The sequence below is a fragment of the Lethenteron reissneri genome, chromosome 48 (genome assembly GCF_015708825.2).
Source record: "Lethenteron reissneri isolate LAM-NWPU_2019-01 chromosome 48, ASM1570882v1, whole genome shotgun sequence".
NCBI classification, from domain to species: domain Eukaryota; kingdom Metazoa; phylum Chordata; class Hyperoartia; order Petromyzontiformes; family Petromyzontidae; genus Lethenteron; species Lethenteron reissneri.
Genome location: NC_083826.1, coordinates 7,864,675 through 7,889,379, shown reverse-complemented (window position 1 = coordinate 7,889,379; position 24,705 = coordinate 7,864,675). Strand labels below are relative to the sequence as shown.

Below are 24,705 nucleotides of genomic sequence, written 5' to 3'. Positions count from 1 at the left end.
TTTGAAGCACTCTGTATTTGTTTTCCAAGCGCTTAATTCATTAGAAACGATGCTCTACGATTGACGATGGTGAGATTTAGTAAATTTTTTGTACACGGTCAACAAAATTCACAAATTTGTATTTTACTTTGGTTCAAGCCTTTGAACGGATCACTAAACTAACTCGGATGGACACCTTTTCGCGGATTTGTAAAATCGTCATGTCATTTGGTCTGTCAGACTCTCAAAGCCTCAAACAGGCTCAGCTAAATAAAAAAGTCACCAATGAATACGCATAACATAACATGCTGTGATTCACGTAAATTGGCAAATACCACCTGAGAATGTAAACGTCGGTGCCACGTGACACATTTTACTCTCCCTTGCAGAATGGATGGGAGTGTGCTATCCCGTACTGTGGACCAGAGGTCACGTGATGGCATCACAGAGAGCTCTGTGATATCAGCATCCGTGGGCCGTTCTCGAACGCGAAGGGTTGCACTGCTGTCCGAGATTGGAATGGATCCGTCTGACGGCATGATGCCCAAAGTGCAATATGGATACACATTTGCGTGTAGGGAATCACAAATAAAATGGCAAATACCCAGAAACGGGCCGTGTAACTGGAGTTTGCAGGCGTGAAATGCAAGGGACTTGGGTTTCCGAATTATGGATAAGACCGTGAGTCTCCACGTGAAAGAGAGGTGATGAATTATTCAAGGCTGTTCAAATCCCAGCAGATTCCTCGTCGCAAATCCTACATACACCACCCAAATCAATGACATGATCCCGACTTAAGTTAACTCCTTTATACCTTTGAAACGCAGGATTTTAAGAAGCATGCAGCTGCCCGGTGCAATATTCAAATTACTAGTTTCGTTTTTATTTGTTTACTTGTATTATTGTGGAGTCAATATGTATAGGACATAGAACCAGATTTGAATCACTTACGTACTTGCACAACCAAAAAATAGAATCTCCTTCATAACGGTAGTTGATCTAACACTAAACGTTTGATCAGGTAAGGTCCATTGAGATATATCTTTTTCAAAAGCGACTTGGCCACAAATGATAGCTCAACGGAGTGGCTTATCGTGGAAATGCATCGCAGCCACTCAAAAACATGTTTCTAAATATGGAGGGAAAACCCGGAGGAAAAACTCCACCCAACCACGGGGAGAACACGCAAACTCCAATATACAGGCGCCAGGGACGGGATCAAACCTACGACGTCCTACATACCAGGCGAGGTAATTAATATCTCGCCACCGCGACGCTCATTGGGGTTATCTTGAGTGTCGGATGTTGGATTCATGAGACTAGTTAGGAGGATGTGAGAGGTTAAAATAATTAGCATTGGAGTTTTGGGTGACGCTCAATTCTTGGGGCTCCGGTGGAATGGAGTCAATGCATTCATGTAGAGGTATTCTATTACAGTATTTAGAATGAGGTGATAACCCGCAGAGACTAAGTCGATTTTGCAAAGAAGCTCTGGGGCTGCAGGGGAGTGCCGACTTGGAGATGGGATTTAATAGAGGTTATGGATTAGGGGTTATTATTAGATTATACCAAAAACAAGCTCCCCGTGGAATCATTGCAAAGGGAGCATAAGCCCACATCCTGATGAAGACATTATCCCACACACCCCACTTGCATTATAATGCTCCCATGTGCACATAACCATGGTTCAAGGTCTCATGTGCAGTACATGCAACCCCACTACCACCCACAAACATCAATCACCATCACATGCAGGGCCATCCGCCAACAAAGCACCACAACAACCACCAGTCGTGCCCTGCGGTAGCACGTTCGTTGCCGTTGCAGAAGTTCACGGTTCGAATCCAGTGGCCACCTCAATTAGGGCGCTATCTTAATCCGAAATAGAATGACACCTGCAGGGAGAATCACCACAATACTCGCAACTCTGCTTCACAGTGGATGTCAAAGATACAATTGACGTCATTCACAGAGAAGGCCATTATTTTTTATTTCTGGCATCACGGTCCAAATAAAAAAAACTATCCGCAAATTACTAAATTGGGATTACACAAAACAAACGGTTCCTTTTTGTCAGACTAATCCACTGGGTTAACTCGCGCAAACGATACTATTTTGGTATCTCCGTGTTCTCACCTGCTAAAAATAAACGTGCATAAAAAAAACCCAGCAGAAGCAGCACCACCACCCACCAGCAAAGCAATGGCCACACCTGCCCCATCGTTTTTGATTTGTTTGGAGGAAAACCCAACACGCGGTTGCGGCAAGGGAGTTCTCATCGCAGCGAGGGATCGTCTCGTGGCGCGCACTCTGCGACGCCTTCGCTCGAGGCGCGAGCGACGCTGTCCACAGCAGAGCGGGAACGTTTCACACTTCGCGACTCGTCAACACGACCACCAACGCCGTTTGGTCGCGGAGTCAAACGGGCGCCTGACAGCAAAGGCGATGCGATGTCTATGCACGCGCGCGTGTGCATCACAACGCCGCAACCAGCTCGACGAGAATGAACTCGTGCGTCTATCGTGTTCACTGCAACGAGCGGTGGTGGAAATTCCACATTTGTGGTGTGCGAAAGTCCATCCGTATGATTAACAGCGTACGCATTTTATTCGGCATGTACCAATCCTACAATGGCTTGATACATGTATCCTTATTTACAAAACAGTGATTAAATTCCATTTTGTTCCGTTACCTATTTTCCTCCACTTGTAATATTAGGGATACCGTACGATTCAAAATGAGATACGTAAGAAGTTTTGAATTAGAATGAAATGTTCATGATGCTTGCAATGATTTGCGTAAGAATCAATTATGTACGGGATTTAAGCAAATTATAAACTGAGGCCAACGTGGCAAGCAGTCCAATTGAGATGGGGAAAATGTAGAATACAAATTAGATGGCGAGAACGAGACCTACAAGTGACCTCGATGTTGAACGCCGCAACACGCAGATTGTTTCTCGCAGCAGGACCTGATTGCCATCAGGTTTGCAAATGTAGTCTTACTCTATATAACACATTCCTGCGGAGAGAGCTGGTAGGAACATTGGGTTGCTCGGTCAATGGCCAGGGTCAACGGCGGCGTGGTGTATTCCGCAAATATGGCCGACTGAGGGCGGGCACAAGCCGGCGTGAGTAGGTTAAACGTTGAGTTTTATAAGGGCACCACGGGGTGACCAGCCCCTCCCATTTTTGGATGCACTACGGACGGACACAATAATCCCGTGGGCTGGTGGAACCAGGTGGTTCCTACCAGTATACACACACACAAGGGCAACTCAATGAAAGTGCACTTCAAAGCAGAGACTATCCGAGGAAACACTATTAACTTGCAGATATCACAAATGCAGGTTACAGGTTCTAAACTCAACATGCTAATTATATTCGCTTTAAAACCATTTCATTATATTTCTTCTTTGTTCCGAATATATGGTTATGCACCCCCACCCGCAAAACACCAGACAATTCATTTCAACGAATGACGAAGTGACACGAGTTTGGTAATTGTGCTGAAAAGAGTGAAACATTTTTACATGTCTAGGCGAAGTGATTTGTTTGCGGGCAGCAAGATTGTGCCTGCGTCTACGCGGCGCCAGAAATAATTTGACCGAGCTAACTGGGCCTCCTACTGGTACGTTCAAATCATTTCCGTAATTTAGAAACATGTGGAAATGTATAAAAAAAAAACATTCACGTTGTGTTTTTATGTAAAAAAAAAACTAAAGCTACAATTCAGACTTAACAGTCGCATAGCAAAATAATACACCCCACTTATCTAATTGTTTGACAATTCTAGTCGTGTAAATAATGTAAATAACATGAACTGCAGTGTATATTTAGACGTTGTTACAGGCAATGTAAGATTATACGGCAGCAAAAAAAAGTGCCCTATAAACTTGACTGAAAATTAATTTTAAAATACAATAAGCTTTTCAAGTATCACTGATGTGAAATGCAATTTCTGACGTTTACGTTTTTATTCATAATACTTTTGAAATTAAAAATTAATCTTTTAACGTATTTTGCCAATGTTTATTGCAAGAACATACACAAAACCAAACACTCTTCAGAAACGTCTTTTCTTCCAAACAATCCCATCCAATTTTAAATTGATCCATGCTATTTATTAAAGCACAATACATTTGTCTTTTCAGTGTGCACGCGACTCTTATCTATTATATATTGATTGGAAAAAACAACCAACATTGCTTGAAATTGAATTGGCCAATTTGGGATAAACAGTGAAATCATTCAAATGCTATTCACGGCAAGAAAAATACAATTCCCTGAGCGGTGTTGCATTTTATACATTTCCGATTTTTTTAAATTTAAATTTTAAATGTGAAAAAGGACCAGAGCTCCGTGAGTTTATATATATATATTTATTTTATCTTGTGCCTTGTTCAAAACTAAGCTCGGCTTATCCCTCCTGCTCCAACAGTCGCCGTCTCGTCTCCTCCACCACTTCCTCTGCCACCTCGGGCTTGAGGATGTCTTTGATCTGTTGGCAAGAAAAATAAATATTACCAACATTTAGTGCCTTCAAAAACACACACACACCGCACCACAAAAACAAGCGCTAAACTACAGAAAATGGCACAGATCACAGACCAAAGCTCTCATTGCTCATCTTTAATTGATGAAACATATATAGAAAGTACATTGTTTTTCTTCCACCAATTATATTTCAGTCACGCTGTCAAAATTGTCACAAGGTAAACGATTACAATGACGAACTACTTCTGGAGTCACCCGAGTAGGTCTTTATCTCCACACTAAATGGTGCTCCAAGGGGTATTTAAATAACCACAACAGCCATATGATCAAATTAAAATATTTGCATCTTAAGACCCAGGCTAAGCCTATATAAGTAAAAACATAATGCATATGAATATTAATGTATTATATGTGTAACGATTTTGACCGGGAACAGTCCATCAAACGTTGAAACCTGGCTTCATAAAGACGGGTGTGTCTGACTCCCAGATTCAAAGCGCAGGGTGTCTCCTCCAGTAGTACTGGGCTCTCTCCGTTGTCACACAGCATTGGTCCCTTGACTGAAGCTGGCCACTTTGCAACCGTCCATTATTAACACAATCAATTCCTTTCACCGCACAACAGGTGAACGCCCAGAGGGAAAGTCAACTATAATAGCGGAACGCAGCATGGGCCGCGTAAATGGAGCGACACAGCAGGGATTTTTGCTCTGCCGCTTGCACGCCAGAATCACGTGACAATACGCGGCACCACCACGGAGGCTGCTGTACGGCAGGCGACTAAGTAGCGATCAATGGTTTAGGGAGCCGTGTGAGCTACCGCCGAGCTCGGCGCGTTGTTGTTCGCCAATGTTAAAGTCTCGCCGTTAATTCCATGTGAGAATTAGCTGTGGGGGACAATACAACTGAACACGCTGGAAAGGGGGGGGGGGGGGGGCTTTCATAAAATAAAATAAACCCATCGAGAAAGCCAAAATGAAAGACGGTCAATAGGTTTCATTTGTATAAAAATACCCATGGGATGCCTCAAGCTCGGCGTCGGTTAGCTGCGTGCGTTTATCCGTACAGCCCGGCTCTTAAGCGACGCAGAAGCGGTTTATAATATTAACGGGCCAATATTTTTCACAACACTTCATTTTGGCAGCTCGTGGGTATTACACGGGGGGGGGGGGGGGGGGAGGCATTGATTTGTCGGGTCACGTTTACACGCTCCGCCAGCCGCCTCTGCCCCTCCTCCCCCAATTTTGGCCACAAGTAAGGGAGCACAGCAGAGGCAGTCAACTGGATGAGGAATTACAGATCAACACCCCACATAACTCTCTCTGTGCTCAAACAAGCCCATGCAAATTGAGGCTGCAGCTCAGTTCAGGGACACAACAGGGACTTTTACCGTGAAATGATTAACTACCAAGCACAAATTCATATCCTCTGCCACCACAATCGATAAACATCAAATGTAGACGCGTTTACAAGCTGCCAATTATTTTAATACTAGTGAATACAGGTTTGCACATTCAGCCGCAGAGAATGTGTTCAGTGCCCCCAGCTAAATGTGCTTCTAAAGGACAAGCTTCATATTATTTGTGCATATTCTTAGGTTTTTTCGGTAAAGTCACGTAGGTAAAACATTAAAATTAAGAAAAATAAATTAAAATAAAAATCACGACGTTTCGGAGGCAACACAAGCTTCCGTCTTCAGGTGGAACCGTCACAGCCACGACAGCTGTATCAAGTAAATGAGAGATTACAAGAGCTACCACTCCGTATATATAATGGTTGGAGAGGGGAAGGGTAGCTCTTGTAATCTCTCATTTACTTGATACAGCTGTCGTGGCTGTGACGGTTCCACCTGAAGACGGAAGCTTGTGTTGCCTCCGAAACGTCGTGATTTTTATTTTTATTTTATTAATTTTAATGTTTTACCTACGTGACTTTACCGAAAAAACCTAAGAATATGAATCCTTGCAGTCACGAAAGCTTCAAATCTAGAATTATTTGTGCACTTGACAATGTTATTCCATGTTCACTTCGGCGTGGCCATTGGCGCCGTCTTGCTATCACGGCAACGTCTGCAATGAATGGGCATGGAGACCCCAACTCTCTCTTCGCCTCGTCAAAAATTGCACTCTGTTGCTCCCTCCCCGTATTCATTCGATGTCTATTGCTTTGCAACTTGCAAAATGGCAGCGAGGCGGTGGTTGCCAAACTGTTCGTTCTTTCCGCTAAACATTATTTTGCCTGCTCTCCAGGTCAACTCACGCCCTCTTAAAAACATATAAACTTGCAATTTGGTAGAGCAATCAATTACTTAATGACTTTGATAGCCCAGCTCTGAAAGGTTTAGGTACAGGTGCATGATACAGGTGTACTCACAGGTGCATAGTATACATGATGTACTGACAGGTGCACGATGCAGGTGTTGTGACAGGAGCACGGTGCAGGTATTCTGAGCCAGCTACAGGCTCTTATACCAAGTTCACCAATGACTACGACGTGCGTTTGGATGTTTCCGTGCAGTGGTCAAGGCTCGCACGTGGCCACACGCAAAACGGCCCTCACCTGGTGCTGCATGGAGGCCTCGTAGCAGTAAAGGACACTGGTGTCGTACAGCATCATGCGTTGCCATGACAGGGCCGTCACGCAGTTGCGGAGACGCGCAATCACCTCTCGCTCCGACAGTGCCGTGGGCTACGGGGAAGCAACACAAATTAACTCATCGCGAGGTCGGAGGGCGGGTTTTTTTTTATTATCCCAAGAGACTACACAGTGGACTAGCATGGCTATATATCCTGGGGCACAAACACGGATTAGCTGCAGGGCAAGGCCAGCTGGATTGGGTTGTCCCTCGGCACGAGAGTGAACTTGAACTCATCACACATATCCAAGACATGTAAAGCCTTTTGGCAATGCACTGCAAAAATGTCGGAAGCATTTAACTACAGTGCAACAATGGATTTTTCTGCACTGCCATGGACTGCCCATCACATAATCCGATGCATTCTAGGTGACTTGATCAAAGGCGATGTCCAACACAATAGGAATTTGGGATTCAAATAATGTTAAAATACAGAAACAGCGGGATTATCTATGTTATGGAGATGCTGCCCACTCTACGGCAATGTGACGGGCGAGTTTGCACCGTCTCTAAGCACAATCACCAGCATTCTTTATTACCTTTACATCCTTCTAAAAAAAGAAAGCTGTGATTATATCTGGAATGTGCTTGTATCAAAAGCTTCCATCTGCCTTTCCTCACCAGTGTAATGTAAACATGTGTTGCTTATATTAGAATGGTGCTTATTTAAGTTGTGCCTATATACAGCTTTGACTGTGCTCATTTCCTTAAATGAAGTGATAACTGACAAACATTTCGGCACTTTGCAGTGCCGAAGAACTCGGGAGGTTTTCCAAACGCTGTTTCTCGCACCCATCCAAAGTACAGATTTAAATGACGATCAATATTCGACACTGACATGTACAATAACTAAACAATGTGTCTGACCTGCGTCTGTTGAACGAAAAATAAAAATACAAATGATGATCTTCTTGGTTCTTTCGGTAAAGTCACGTAGAAGAGAAATAATAAAAATAAATCATAAAAAATAATTATCACGACGTTTCACCCACAACACAAGCAACCGTCCTCAGGTGAAGAAACAAAGCTGTTGGAAAGACAGCATCCCTATTTTTATTAATGTATTATTTCCCTTCTACGTGACTTTACCGAAAGAACCAAAGAGTATGGTTTCCTGCAGTCACGAAAGCTTTAAATACAAATGATGAGCGTATCGGAAGGACAAACGTGAAGAATTACATCTTGATAATGTTGCAATGGCCCGTTACAAAGCATCGTTCTCTTCTTATAGCTCGCCGTTCTACCTAGAGCTCGCCGGTGTATTCAGATTGACCTGAATATTGTTCAGCAGGTCTGACGTGTTGCCCCCGAACCTGGGAGCTTCTTCAGCAAGTGCATTCCATTTGGACAGGCGACACCGAAGTTAAAGCGGCTGGATTCGCAATCGTGATATTAAACGTTGGGAAACAAAGTAAAAAAAAAAGTGTATCAATGATCAAATACTGAACCCATCATCCATTCAAGGCCGATGACATGATTACCACGATACAGGAGATAAACAGTGGTTTTTCCACAATGGCTCATGGGGCGCCCCACCAGTATTGAGCTCCGTCCCCTGTCTCATTTGTATTCCTATGGATAGACTTTCCCTCCCGATGGGGAAGTGGGATTTCCACCGCTGGTTCACGACTGTAAAAATGAGGGGAGCCCCAACTCAAGACTCATAAGCGCAAAAAAAAAAGGCCACGCAGACTTCAATCTCAGTCCCCATTGTAAGCGTGGGTTCCTCTGGCACAGTGGCCTACTCCAGCACTCTGCACACCTCCAAGTCGGTGTAGAAGCCGCCGCTCTCCTCTGCGTGGCTGTCGCTGGTCGGGTAGATCCACACAAAGCCATTGTTGCCCAGGATGATGGAGGCGCCGCAGGGCAGCGCGTGGAAATGCGTCTTGCGCCGCTTCACCAGCGACGGGGACACGCGCACCAGCACGCCCTGGCCCAGCTGTCGCGGGAATGCAGTGCCACAGACCCGAGTGGGGAGGGGGGGGAGGGGCAGGAAGGGGAATTTGTCATTGCGGGGCCAGTGGCTCCCCCAAAAAATGTCCAGTCATTGGCTTCACAGTGTATTCCAACAAAATGCAAAAAGGTAACTGTGCAAGCCTGCAACTGCACATTCATGCAACTTCTAGCGGAAAGCCCTCCACCACTTTAGAGCTATAGTCAGACCTGCTAGAGGGTATTTTGGACGAATATTCCATGCTGGCCAGACATTTTTAGAAAAAGTGGGAGTACCCACATTTTATCCCCACCAAACAGGACCTGACATTTGAGTGTTGTGTACCTATTTATACAGCTGTGTGGACAGAGGTGGGGGGGGGGGAGTTAACGACTGCCATGCCTGGACATCTAACTGAACCAGTGACCTCTGCATTGCAGGTCCAGTGTGCTATGACCATGACTCCATGACGACATCCTTCGCACATATCATCAATTAACTGATGGATGGAGGCCACCCCATGTCTTTTGATAACGTAGTTGGTAAAGAGGGTGTCCAGGACCGATTCAGATACTCGCCATTGGTCTGGCTTATCTATGTCCGAGAATCGAACTCGGGTCATCAGGTTCATAGCACAGTACGCCATACACAATCATCGTGTCATCTCCCCTCGTGACACACAAGTACGATGAAGAAGTCTTCAGGGTGGCTACAGTGGTTAGAGTGAACGGCTCACAAGTGGAAGGTTACGAGTTAAACTCACACCGAGAGGTGGATTCAACCTACCATCCCGCTGTGGTTGATATGAATACCAACTTGTGGGAAGTGAACTGGCCTCTGCCATGGGAATGCAAAATTTCTGCCACTGGCTCCAGGATAGCAGTGCAGATGAGTTGCCTCCCTATTGCTTGAGCTGGGAGACACAAGACTTCACTCACATTGTTGCTATCTTTCTAAATCATGCAAGTGAATCGCGACAGTTTAGTTATATGGTTGTCAGTGGTTCTTGCCCCAGCAGAGGGCAATTTTTTGGCTACGTCTTATTACCGCTTTCAGCTACTGTAACTCCACACTTCATGCAATGCCATTCTTTTAATATAACTTGGAAAGGTACATTCTATCACAATAAAATGAGGTTCGGAATACATTTATACCCAGAAAATTGGGAATGTATCTGCAATGGAGATCAGCTCGCTCAGCTAAGTTTAAACCTTGTTACAAGTTGGCAATTGCTCATTTAAAATGAAATAATACTTCAACGAAATGGAACATAAACTGTCCAATCACGTGTGTGCGTTTAAGCAGTTCTTGTCCCACTCCCCGGGGTGCGCCACTTCACCTTGCCATACTTAAGACTCCTGGTGTGCAGGGAAAGGGCACCGTCTGAGAAGACCGCTTGGACCTCAGCCTGCATTAAATCAACGATTAAGGAGCGACACGACAGGTGCTTTTACAATAACAGTCGCTCATGAGATGAGAAACACCTTGCACCACTTGCTCAGCCAAGTAGCACACAAGTAATGCAATTACCAGCGAAACGTCGTACTCAAATTGTAAATGTTGTGGCTTCAACACACCGGTGAGCTAAAGCAGTGAACTATTTGTCTTTGTCAACGTGACACATTTTTACTGATTGGCCGTGTCGGGTGGTGGAGGGTTACGACACATTTATAAATAACGCGATCTAAACCCAAAAACGTTGATTATGAAGTAATGCTTATAAACATTTGGGCCACAGGCTAATACAGGCGTACATGTACCGCCCCTTTGTCAGTCCACTGTTGGATGAGGGCCTCTCTCATGTCCTGAGGATTATTTCACCATACTGCACCACGCTGGTCATTGCAGGTTGATAAAGTTGGGGATCAGATGTGGGTGCATAGATTATAACAATGGATTCTGCTGCGATGCCCTCTGCTGCTCACTATGCATCCCAGCAGGTTATGGCTGTTATTGGTGGGTTGAGCATCGAAGTACTATCAAGGTCCAATGCGACTTAGATTTCAAGATGCAATATCAGATGCAATCTGGGTGCTTTCGTCGAAGGCAACTCACAAGTAACAATAACTAAATAAAAAAAATGCACGGGCATAAGTAGTACTAATCACATACCTGCATTTCCCATATCCCTTCCCTTTGATGCTAATCCTGCATAATGCACGGGCATAAGTAGTACTAATCACATACCTGCATTTCCCATAAATATGCTAAATTCCTCTTGATATGCATATTCTTTTGTCAAGGCACCCTTTTCCTCCCTTCCAACCCAGCTTATATATGCTCCAAGCACGTGCGCTGTTTCATTCAGACGCTGTCGCCTCGACAGACCTGGTTTTCACCTGACGGCTGCTTGCGTTGTGGCCGAAACGTCGTGAGAATTGTTTTATTATGTTTTATTTTTATTATTTTATTACTTCCCTTCTACGTGACTTTACCGAATAAACAAAGAATATGAATCCCTGCAGTCACGAAAGCTTTAAATCGAAAAATAACTAAATATCTACTTATATTCATGTAAGGTCTGGCTTAAGTGGATTGATGCTGATGATTCCACTTCATATATATTTTAGGAAATTCACATTCGGCAGGACTTTCATGTGAAATGTTCAAGGATACGCTGATGAGATCACCCTCCTGCAAGTAGTCCCTCATCGCCAGCTCATCCTCTGCTGATCGCCGTCGCTAATAAGACAAGGGAGAAAAAAACTTGCACAGGCATGGATTTTGTGTATGCGTTGTCCATTAAGTTTCAGGCCATACAATTAAACGGTCACGTGACGCATGACGTGTGACATAGTGATATGATGGCACACACAATGACGTTACCAGGAGGGCAGGGGAGAGGGAAGGCATGAATGCTTCTACCTCCAGGGAACAGATGCGGATTGAAACGTTTTGGCATAGATTTTTTGTCTCAAAGTTTTGGGGAACGCCTTTGATAAATGTGCCCAGTTTTCTACAGGGTCACTTTCTAGCAGCATTCCAACTTTATACTCAAGTTTTGGTGACATTGAATCATGTATATATACACATGAGAGCTACCCTGTCAATGTGTTTCAGACAGATGGAGAGTACAAATATATTAGGTTTTACATTTAGTTGGATTGCATAAAAATATTAGAAAACATTTTTATATTTAAACACAATCAACATTTGTACGTCCACAATAAACATGACGTGGATAACATTGGAAAAGTAAAGCGCTCACGGTGAAATATGCAGCAAGAAAGACCTGTAAGTTGCCTACTTTTTTCAACTCATGCACCAATTGAATGCGACTGCACAATGTGCAAAAAGTGACATTTTTATACACGACTATGTTTTTCGAGGACAATGCCAAGGTTGGCACCAATCGAACTCGGCATATTTTGCGATGATGAACTTCCTCTGAAATTATACTGAGTATCCTTTGATAGAATTTACAACTGCACAATGCAATAAGCTTTGCCAAACATTTCAAATAAATCTGGTTTCATTACATCCTGAGTCAATAACAACGTGGAAAAAAGCCAGTGCATTACTTTTTTGGCAAACTGGGATTTTGGGAGATGTCCAGGTGGCGGCTCAGGGATAGAACACAAGAGTTGGCACCAGCTGAGATCATGTACAAGAAGCCACCGCATTACAATAGGTGTTAGCCTAATTTAGTGAACTTACGCCTACCCTCCCCGCAGCTTGCACCAGCTACCGGTCCCGCTTCCGCATCAAATTCAAGGTTGCTCTTCCAACCTTCAAAGCATGGCTTGGACGCGCCTAATCCTCAGCCACATGAAACTCACTCCGTTCCACAGGACGGGTCAAGACTTGACCAGCCCAGGATTTTTCACCCGACAATGGGAGGACAAATCCTTTGAGCGCGGCCCCAAAAACCTGGAACACCCCCCGACTGCCACCGGACATGTGAAATGCGCCGAGTGTCTCTCAATTCCGTGGTCTGTGCAAGACACACCCATTAAGACTGGCCTTTCCTTAAAATCTAAGATTGAAAATGAAAACGGTCTCTTTACTTTTCATTGATTTTTTATTTACGACTTACCTTTCCTTACGTTATTCGTTGCGCACAGTTGCAATTTACTTTGCTCGGTCGGTGTTAGCCGCTGCGGGCGTGACGCGTTTCTTTTTTCATTCATGTTGCTCTATGCCCCCTGTACCGTTCAAATTCCATTGTAATGTGCAATATTGAGGGCGGTATTGGTGCGTAAAATAAAGATTGATTGAACTTCTAGCATTGAGAATGAAAATATATCATCGCACTGTGATAGTAAACTCAGAAAATGTAATGATGTGGCACAGCTGCAAAGATGTTTTATTTCACGATTACTCTTATCCGGCTGACAGCCGACTTTGAAGCTTTAAAAAATATTTATGGACAAGGGTGGGGGAGTTTATTTTGGTCGGATGGAAGCTGCAAAAGAGAAGATGGCTCACTCAACCCCCTGTTGGTCGGAGGCTAGTGGAGGATGTTACTGGATGACAGAAGGGTGTCCTGGACATGGCATAGAACGAGCTTTGATTTTAGTTCAAATGTCTGTTTCATACATGCAATATGCATGGCAAATGTGAGTGAGCAGCACCCCCCCTCTTGACGTGCCATCTTCAGTAACTCCTGGATAGGGAGAATAACCAGTGAGAGACAGGTGATGAACTGTAGAGAGAAATGAAGCACCCACCAGCTCTCCACCTGGGAGATTCACAGACGAAAGCAGCAGCACTGAATCCAAACGGGAGTTTGTGTCCACCTTCCAACGCTTTTGCTGTACCTGTGCATTTTAAGGAGAAATAAAAAAATAAACAAGCATTCAACTCATCGTTCATTATCGACATTTCACTCAATGTGGGTGGGATATAATTAGGCATTCGAGAATTACAATCAATACTTTTCATTCATTATAATTACATACGAATTTTTTTAGGCAAATAAAAGAGGCCATGTACAGCAAACGGTATAGACATGAGGAATCGCAAGACAAAGAGTATAGATGAGACAGCACACACAAGACAGACGGTATAAACAAGGCAAACAAAAATCATGGCAATTCCAGGAAATTGCAGCGGGTTTTAGCGCAAATCATTTCACCATCACTCCAGCTACACGTCGAATTTTCTTCCTCAATAATTCTGTCTTTTCCCAAGCTGTTTTAAACATTGTATAATTTAGCAGTATTCTTTGGGTCTTTCAGTAAAGTCACGTAGATAGGTTCAAAGATAATAACAAAATAACAAAAAACTACGACGTTTCGATCGCAACACAAGCAGTCGTCATCAGGAAAAGGGGGTTAGCTTCTAAAGACAACTGTTTATAAAAGTTTAAAATGGGCGTAGCCCAAATGTCAGCAGCCAATGCAAGTGGTGGGCAGCGACCGTGGCCGTGGTGGGCTTTCCACCAATCACAGGGCTGCCAGGTAAAAATTAGCATGTCAATGCAAGATCGCCAAGACTCCTCCACGGCGAGTGGGCCAAGGTGGCTATGTTAATGTAAGAGATTAGCATGTTGATAGAAGATCGTGAAGCAACAGCCTCAAGGATGGCGCGCGACGTAGCTGTGTTAGTGAGAAATTGAATCTGTTAATGTAAAAAATCAGAGAGCCGAAAATAACTAACATCGGAAGGTGATTACTCAATTTGTACCCATCTATATATATGGATGGCTTCATGAACGAATCTTTGTTGATAGCCAGTAGGTTTGCAAAGTACCTTCGTCTTACAGAAATCTATTTTGTGTGAGCCCACCGGGGAAACGAAGCCACACGTCTCGGACTGTGTTCGTGAACATAAGGCAGATCTTAAAACACGGTAGGACCAATACCTCGGCCGTGGCTGATCATTGTTTTAATGCGGTGGGCTCACACGAAATTGACTTCTCTAAGACGAAGGTACTCTGTAAACCAACTGGCTATCAACAAAGATTCGTTCATGAAGCCATCCATATATATAGACAGACACAATTTCAACCGAGAAGATGGGTCCAAACTGAGCAATCATTGGAAGGACGTTATTAACCAGTTTAAATCATAACTGGCTGTGATGTTCCCAGCCTACCTACCTTTCGATGTTAGTTGTTATTTTCAGCTCTCTGATTTTTTACATTAACAGATACAATTTCTCACAAACACAGCTACCTCACGCGTCATCCTCGAGGCTGCTGCTTCACGATCTTCCGTTAACATGCTAATCTCTTACATTAACATAGCCACCTTGGCACAGGATGCTCGGCAAACTTGCATTGACATGCTTAATTTCTGCCTGGCAGCCCTTTGATTGGTGGAAAGCCCACCATCGCCGCGGTCGCTGCCCACCACTTGCATTGGCATTGGTTGCTTACATTTGGGCTACGCCTATTTCAAACCTTTATAAACAGCTGTCGTTAGAAGCTAACCCCCCTTTTCCTAATGACGACCGCTTGTGTTGCGATCGAAACATCGTAGTTTTTTGTTATTTTCTTTGAACCTATCAATGTGACTTTACCGAAAGACCCAAAGAATATGAATTCCTGCAGTCACGAAAGTTTTAAATCGTAATTTAGCAGTATCTGGCTTGATTGCCCAAGGAAAACACTGTGACCACATGCCAATAACTGTTGAAGCTTGCAAACTGAACCCATGTCTCACTCACCTCTGTTATCCTTCCCACCACCACGTCACCTATTTCCCCATTGTATCTACAGAAGGTAATATATAAGCACAGTCATGTTAATGATGACCTAGCAGACACAACTTGGGAATAACAGAAAAAAACATTATAATGAACCCCAATGGACACTTGTCCTGCACCTTTAAGAGTCATTTATGCATTCATATGAAAATCTATCAATTAAATATGTTGTATAAACCTAGTCGGCAGTTCCACAAATTAGGCAAACCCAGTCAAATAAAAAAATACCCCAATAATACGCATTAGGTGTAATTTTGAAGGTAACGAGCGATACATTTATAAAATATAACTTATTTCTGAAATATGTACAATGGCTCCAACAAGGCCGTGCGGGAGCATGTGTGGCACAGTTTTTTGCACCAGCTATCATAGAGTGTGGTCGTGGCGCTATAGTTCTCTGCGGGGAGTAAGATGCCTCTAGAAAAAATTAACGCTAACCGCTTGCACGGTCCGAGATTCAGCGGTGAACGGGATCCACCCTGAAACTTACAGACATCTCGAAACGGGAAAGGGCTATAAACCTAAGCTTTATGTGTTAACAATAACAATTGTGACCAGACACCAACAACAACACACGGATGATCCTGATTAAATCTGTTTTTTCCACATAGCACCCTTTACAAAATAATATGCGGCAAGGGCCTTGTCCTTGCACAGTTCGCTAGGGTGGTGAAAATAAAACTCACCGTGTCTTGAGAGGCCGCACACAGATCAGCTTGTTGACCCTTTCCACCACTCCGGCCACTGATGCGATGAGCTTATCGTCCTCTGTGTAGGTGCCATGGCCCCTGCACCAGACAAAAAACATCAACGCCATCACCACCACCACCACCACCATAAATGGTGCACAATAACAGAACGCTAAGCAGTCGGCTTACACCAGGGGTCGGCAATTCGCGGCTCCGGAGTTGCGTGCGGCCCTTTTAAGAACTGCTTCGTGACGTTACTTTATTAAGGCCCATTGTCTCGTATTCACCACGTGCATTGCGGCACTTGAAATATTGTGTTTTACTGGTAGGAACCCACTGGTTCCACCAGCCTACAGGGAATTATTGTGTCCGTCCGTCGTGCAGGGAGGGGCTGGGTGGGGAGGGGCTGGGTGGGGAGGGGCTGGTCACCCCGTGGTGCCCTTATAAAACTCAACGTTTAACCTACTCACACCGGCTTGTGCCCGCCCTCACAGTCGGGCATATTTGCGGAATACACCACGCCACCGTTGACCCTGGCCATTGACCGAGCAACCCAACGTTCCTACCAGCTCCCTCCGCAGGAATGTGTTAGAGTTCGAAAAAACATGGCTCTTCTTGTCATTTTGGTTGCTGCCCCCTGGCTCATATTGAGGTCAAATTGCCCTTCTTTGCAGCAGTGAGTGTAGCAACGTGTTGCTCCAGTCAGGGCTCCCTATTATAAACTACCAATGAATGCAAAATATTATTTAACAAAAAAAATAATGATTGTTTTCTTGAACCTAGCATCTTCCTATCCAATAAATGTTTTTTTTTTAAAATTACTATATTAAATCTTGACTTAAAGCTTTCGTGACTGCAGAAATTCATATTATTTGGGTCTTTCGGGAAAGTCACGTAGAACACTTTTTTTTCTACGTGCCTTTACCGAAAGACCCAAAGAATATGAATTCCTACAGTTATATCATAAATACACATTTTAACTCTATAATTGACTAGTACCGTTCACGAAAACGTGCTCTAATAATGCCCACGTGTTGCACATGGTTCTAACCGCGTGTCACTGAGCGTGCGTGAATGTGCCAGAGAGGAAAGCTGTGTGCATCTTGAAGCCACAGGGAGTCTCAGATGGGATCATCGGAGTTTTTAAAAGTTCAGTTGCTTAAAAAAATGCCGTTGCATAACATTAGTACAACAATATTTTGTTTGGTGTAGCGTGACATGCGTCCTTAAATTGGTTTGTATTTATTGGCATTATTGAACCTTGTCAACACTAACTTGCCTTGCTCAGTTATAATACACTTTATACGCCCAGCGATTACTGGCCTTCTAAATATTAGAAAATAGTCTTTTAATCGGTCAAATGTAACGATCCACACATATCTGTTAAAACACCATTCTGGCGAATTGCCCGATGATGCTGGATGCAATTACCAGCGAAACGTCGTACTACTCAAAAATGTGTAAATGTTGTGTTTTCACGCTTCAACACACCGGTGGGCTAAAGCAGTGAACTATTTAGTCTTTTGTCAACGTGACACTTTTTTGCCGATTGGCCGTGTCGGGTGGTGGAGGGTTACGACACATTTATAAATAACGCGATCTAACCCCAAAAACGTTGGTTATGAATAATATTGGCCGCGAAAGCCCTACGTGTTGAACACGTGTTTTTATTTTAGAAACCCCATGACACAAAACATGCCATCCCACCACAACGTTATACCAATTAGATTGCTGAAGAAATTATAATTTTGTACAAAACCTATGTCGAAAGCCCCAGGGGGACCCGTTCAGATAATCGTCACTGATGTTGGCCCTGAGCTTGAGTCGAGTTCGTAGCGCTAACCGCTCCACCACCGCTCCCCCAACACACAACACACCATGCGGTCTCTCTTACACACAACACACAAGACACACACGTGTCCGCCGCGCACCTCATGAAGCCTGCGTCTCCCGTGATGACATCTCCGGGAGCGACGAGGTGCCTCACCGCGCCTCCGCCTTCCCCAGGCGCCCTGTCCCCGCGTCTCCTCGCCACCACCGAGCGAACGTCCACCGCCATGTCGCCTTCTTCACTGACTTGTCAAGCAGCCCGCTTCGCGATCGGGGCAATAAATCGTCAAGGACTTGCGGGCGCCATCTTGCTAAGGGCAGTGCGAGTCGTGCGGGCGCGGGGTGGAGGCTTTAACCCCTCCCCCCCACACCCCCCCCTCACACCCCCCCCCCCTCACCCCCCCCCCCCCGGGTTTGATTCCGTGTTGTTTACTCCCTGACTAAGATGGTGGCGCGCGGTGACGGTTTGTTGTGATGACGACACCGATGACGACACCGATGACGTCACGGCGGTTTCCCCACGCACGCGCCGGCGATTTTATCGACCCGCGAGTTGTTGGGGTGGGCATTGGTCGGTGGTGGTGGTGGTGCAAGCTTTGGTGGTGTAATCTGACAGCCGACCTGATGTGCCCGGGGCTGCGTTGTGTTGCTGTCCCGAGACCTAGCCTCCATCCCTCCTACCTCAGCGAAGCCATTCGACGCTTGAACGCGCGGAGCCTAGCCCTTAATTCCACAAATGTTCACCCACTTACGGACATTCCTCGACTTACGGACATAATTCGTTCCTGACGCTCGTGCGTAAGTCGAGCGGTTCCGTAAGTTGGAACACAATCGTGTAAACCTGTTTAAATGGCCATAGAGTCGGTGTTAGTGGCGGATCATGACATTGCCACTAGGTGGGGCTGTTGTGAGTGACCTCTGAAAGTACGGTGTTCTAATTCTAGATTTCAAGCTTTCCTGACTGCAAAGATTCATGTTCTTAGGTTTTTTCGGTAACGTCACGTAGGAAAAAATTAATAAATGTAAAATTTAAATAAAATAAAAATCACGACGTTTCGGAGGCAACACAAGCTTCCGTCTTCAGGTGGAACCGTCACAGCACGATAGCTGTAAATATGACGTCACATACAGCTTTCGTGCTGTGACGGTTCCTACGTGACTTTACCGAAAAAAAACCTAAGAATACGGTGTTCTAATTAAGAAAAACCCCGTCTGTGTTATTGGCGTGGAAGTGATATAACTGCGTTATCTACCAACGGTAGGCATTTATAATCTAGCCTGTCCAAGGACGGGTGTATTGCAGTACATCTGAAATATTCAATGGAAAATAATATTCCGCTTATTGATTATTGCTTCATGTGGAGTGATGTGACCCGCTCATGATAATTATTAAGGGACCTTCCATAAATGACGTCACGCAATTTTGGTCGATTTTTTAACCCCCCCCCGTCACACGGCGTCACAAAAAGTCAGACCCTCAAATATGACGTCACAAAGCTCTCCCCCCCCCCCCCAAAACCATATTTCCATTTTGAAAATAAAACATGCTTCAAATCACTTTAAACTATTGTTACTGTAGTGCGTATTTAATGTGGCGCTGCACTCTGATGTAGGAGAAAACATGTATTAAAAAGGAGGCTTTGGAAAGCTGAAATTTAGCATGAAATTCACTTGAAATTATTCAACGTCTAACTATAACTGCAGATGTTCAGAATATTATATTGAATTGAAATCTATATAAAAGGGAAATTAGTGAATATGTGTGTCTGTTCAAAATGTTTAGCGTACTTCCCGACATGCAACAAACTTGAAATTTGCCATCTGGGTACTTTCCAGACTACATCATGCAAAAATTATAAAAATACACTTTTGTACATTTTTTTGGGGGGGGGGGGGCACAATAATGTATATATTTTGCACGGCAAGTGAGCTGTGACGTCACATCTGTCATGTGACCCTATGCGGAAGCGTAACGCAGTGTGCCTGCTCATGTCACCCCCCCCAACCCTCCGCGGGTAAAGTGAAATACAAATGTGTTGCAGGTCTATAAGGCGTTCTTCGCGCAGTGTTGGTTTATTATTTCAGTCGTTTACTGCCGTACGCACCATGAAAGTTGTTTGTGTCTGCAGTAAGCGCGTGTATGTGCACCTATGGATGCACGCGTGTGTGTGGGGGGGGACGGTAGTGTAGTGGTTAGCGCGCTGTGCTGATTCCCGCTCACAGCCACCACCGGTGACCGGTCCTGGGCCTCCCCTAGGTCGACTCAGCCTCAAACGAGTAACTGGTGTGGTGTGTGAACATCGCCACTGGGGAGACAAAGGCGGCCGGGCGTGGTGTTGGCCACCCACCTCCTAGTTATCTTATAATTACAAAATAATAAAAGTAATTATAACTATAAAAAATACTTGAAACTTTGTAGGAGAAAAAGCGAAATGGAGAGGACAATTATAACAATCACATATTCATTCCACAGAATGAAAAGACGTGGTAGAATTATGAAAATGTTTAATAATAATCAAATTTTTTTCAAAATGTATGCTTCTCCATTCTCCTGAAGTACCGGTGAGGACGCTTGACACCGAGGTGGAGGCACACGTGTATTTATTTTACAGTACAACAGTGGGCATATAACACTCGAGGGGTATTCGGCCCCCTCACCCGTATAACTAGGAATACACCCCTAGCTATCCCTGTCCTACCCCCGAGTCCTCCACTAACGGGCTAGGGGAGGCTATCTGGCCCGACACTGGTAAGTCGGGCCCGGTACCCGGAGTCCCAGATCAGCTCTTACAAGAGCACCGGCTCTGGCTTTCGGGACCACGCCGCTGGCTCAGTCCTGTCCGGCCCTGATAAGGACATCGAACTAGGGGAGTCCAGGGCTCTATCTAAGACGTCTTCAGTCTTCTCTGGTTAGCTTTTAACTGACTCGCGAGCCCTTTGATACATCCCCTTTTATACCCAACCCCTCCCTGAGGGGTGGGGCCCCAGGGGATCATAACGTTCGAACCAGCCCCCCCCAGGGTGCCTGGCTCGGACGTCGTAGAGGGCACCTCCCCGTGCACTTACGTAGCCCCGCCCACTGTGTTTGTTTGCCATAGGCTGCCATGCATAACGGCTCTCTCTCTAACACCCCTACACTCCCATGGAGAAGCAAAATGCTCCTTCATGGAATAAATAAAATGTGACCTTAGTAAATTTAAATATTCAATTAGTTAATAATGAAAATGTATCATAATTAGTGTTGTTATAACAATTATATTAACTAAGTTCATTTAAAGATGCGCATTTTGATGTGACGTCGCATTTCTCAAACCCCCCCTCCCCCCCCTCGTCACAAATCGTCACAAATGTCTGACCCCCCTCCTCCCCCTAGGTGCGTGACGTCATTTATGGACGGCCCCTAATGGTAGCGTTACGGAGTTAGCGTGACATCATGGTTCTCGCTTTTCATACATTACTTATACAGTAAAACCCTGGATTGCGAGTAACTTGGTCTGCGAGTGTTTTGCAAGACGAGTAAAAATTTAAATAAATATTCGTTTGATAAACGAGCGAGGTCTTGCAATACGAGTAGTACGTATACGCTTTGTCTGCCGAGCGTCACGTGATCACAACTGATACACGAGTGCTTTGGATTACAAACACGTTTCCGGAACGAATTATGCTCGCAATCCCAGGTTTTACTTATAAGCACACAACTTTATCTGTGATGAACGCTGCACTTTCTGTCGTTTTCATGCAGGGGGCGCTGCAAACCTACGCGCCCCCTGCATGAACGACGGAGGCGCAGGGACAGACGTTCGATTACGTTGGAATCGATCTGCAGACGGCGGTCTTCTCGCACGGCCAGCAGCTCTATGTCGCCTTATCTCGATCCCGCAATCCCAAACAGGTGAAAGTCCGTATCGAACCAAACTCCCAGCAAGGCCATCTACTTAACGACGAGAGAAAATTCACACGAAATGTCGTTTTCAATTAAGTCGTACAGATGTAATGAAATAAGCTTTTAATGAAGAAATAAAATTATCTAATTCAAAACAATACAATTCAAAGATGTTTCATTTTAAAACTTCTAAACGGAGCATCGGTTGCTTGCGTGAATGCGTTGTTCGTGTGCAATTTTTTCGTGACTTTCCTGGCCGAAGGCCGTAAAAGCACTCATATGCTGTCCCCATGACCCTCAAGTCCACACTACACAACCCCTTTGACACTGCCAAAAGCCTAGAGCGTGTAGACCCTTGACCTGCTATATTTGCACGGTGCAACCTCGCGTTGTGATGTCGTCATCGCAGCCATGGGCGCCTTTTTAAATCCTTTATATTAAGTTCACTTGCTTGTGCGCTTACGACCATGCAAATATTTAGGTCGTTTTTTAACCCACTTCCCGTGATCCAATCGAGCTGACATTTTGCACACAGACTCGTTGTGCGTGACAATGTATTTTCGTGAAAAAAATTTTCCTAAATTTTACACTTTTTAGGGAAAAAAAATTATATTTAATTACCAATTGCTTAATGGTGGCAGGCAATCATCTGACCCATAGGTGGCAGCCATCTCAAGCCAGAGGACGAGAGGACTCTAGCCGCCACGCATTTAAAGGATTTAAAGTGAAAAACTTAGTTTTCACGGGTTAATTTTTTTCACCGCCCTGAATAGGTCTGAAACGGCGTGGCTAAAATGCAACGAATGAAGGGAAATGTCTCACTCGGATGCCTTCACAGCCGCCCCGAGATCTCCCTGAGGCACAAATCAGACGGTGGTGTTGCAGCGGTTTCTCATATGAACAACTTAAATGTTAGCTTCATTAGGCAATTCACTTTGAAAGAATAATGTTTTTTTTTTAAACCGATTTATAGAAAAGTATTTTTTATTAGAAACATTTTTTCTCATCTCCAGCTGCTTGGTGTGGCGGCACCTCAATGCCCCTAGTGGACGAACCGCGCCTGTTTATGAAATCCCCCCCGCGCCCCGGAAAGTCTTCGACTTACAAACACAATTCGTTCCTGGGACTTGTTCGTAAGTCGAACGGCTCCGTAAGTTGGAACACAATCACGTACCGTATTTAAATGGTCATACGGTCCAAGTGTTATGAAATGTGTTACGGTTCAACAGCTCATAAACATGAAGAAATATTGTACATTTCCATCTCACAATAAAATAAACTGCACAGTAAATATAACCTTGAGTCATGATGCCTGTCGGTAGGGGCACAATGAGTGACCACAATTGCACACAAAAACACAACACCCGCCATTCAACACTAAGTGGTGGTAACATTACCACGGCGCCTGTGCTAGGCCAGGTGCACTTTGAGGCCACGTGAAGTGCACCTGGTCATGGGGAAGACCCAGGTGCCATGGGTTGACTGAGATGACTGGTAAGTGCACCAGCTGTGCGCCCTACTGTGCCAACTTGCTGATTTTTTTTACCATCCGGTGCTCCGCTCGCTGTTGGAGGGCAACTGCATCCAACTCCGCAGTAGCATCCTTCGTCGACAAGTCAGCTCAGCCCCACATCTTTCTATACCAAATAAGCCAATGTATAGCTTGTCCCGCACCCAATTAGCCCCTCCTATCCAGTCAAACAAGCTACTTGGGCAAGTGGTGGCTTGCAACCTTCATCCACTAGCCAAGACCAGGCTGTTGTGGAATTGAATGGAGCCCTAGGTGGACACTCACCACCAGAGTGGAAGTATAGCAGGCACATCTTATAGATGACAAGATGATGGTCAGTGGGCAGATCATCTCCATGATTGGTCCTGGTGTCAAGGACATGGGCTCGCATTCGCAGATGTTCTTGCTTAGACCCTGCATGCTTCCATAATATGTGGATGTGCCGATGCCGGAATGGCGTGTTGGTGATTACAAGCCCATGGGCTGCATATAAGTCCAGCAGCATCTTACCATTGTTATTGAGTTGATCTGGCCCATGCCTTCCAATCACTGTGACCCAGGTCCCTGTCTTATGACCTACCCAGGCATTAAAGTCACCCAACAGGATGACTATCCTGAGGAGCCACTTTAGCCAGCACATGGGACAGGCGGTAATAGAATGTATCTCATCAACCTTGCCTGCATTCCTCCACTGATGTCCACCTTTGGTGGGGGCGTAAGCCACCAACACCATTCTTTACCTATTGAGAGGAAAGCAAACCCACAACAGCTTGGAGACTCATAGCTTCCCACACCTTGCCTCCATGCTCTCACGGCCCCCTTTATTATTGATTGTCAATTTCCTGCCCTGAGTGGAGAACTGTCCACTCCCCATGGTGGCTGGAGCTGTAACCAGTTAACCAGACCTGTATTCCACAGCTCCTGACAAGAATGGCAACCTCGAATAACAGATATGCAACTTTAACAATATGTAACTTACCTCAGTCACAGCCCAGCTGTGATACCATGGTGGCCATATCGCATAGAGACTTGTATGGCCACGGTTGTCGTGTTGCATTCGGATTATCCTGGTGGATGATTGGCTGGTGTAGGAGTTATGA

At 44.9% G+C, this 24,705-nt stretch overlaps 1 protein-coding gene across 1 annotated transcript; it reads right to left on the bottom strand.

Moving 5' to 3' along the window:
• Nucleotides 1-1,940: 1,940 nt before the first annotated feature.
• On the bottom strand, nucleotides 1,941-18,581 carry EXOSC2 (exosome component 2). The gene is made up of 9 exons (XM_061571896.1): nucleotides 18,314-18,581; nucleotides 16,380-16,481; nucleotides 15,655-15,700; nucleotides 13,713-13,802; nucleotides 11,659-11,724; nucleotides 10,382-10,450; nucleotides 8,872-9,048; nucleotides 7,034-7,162; nucleotides 1,941-4,479 (listed from the first exon to the last, which is right to left on the bottom strand). Exons 1-9 carry the CDS (start codon nucleotides 18,439-18,441, stop codon nucleotides 4,399-4,401), a joined length of 888 nt encoding a protein of 295 aa, XP_061427880.1. The 5' UTR covers nucleotides 18,442-18,581; the 3' UTR covers nucleotides 1,941-4,398.
• Between the last annotated feature and the right edge of the window lie 6,124 nt (nucleotides 18,582-24,705).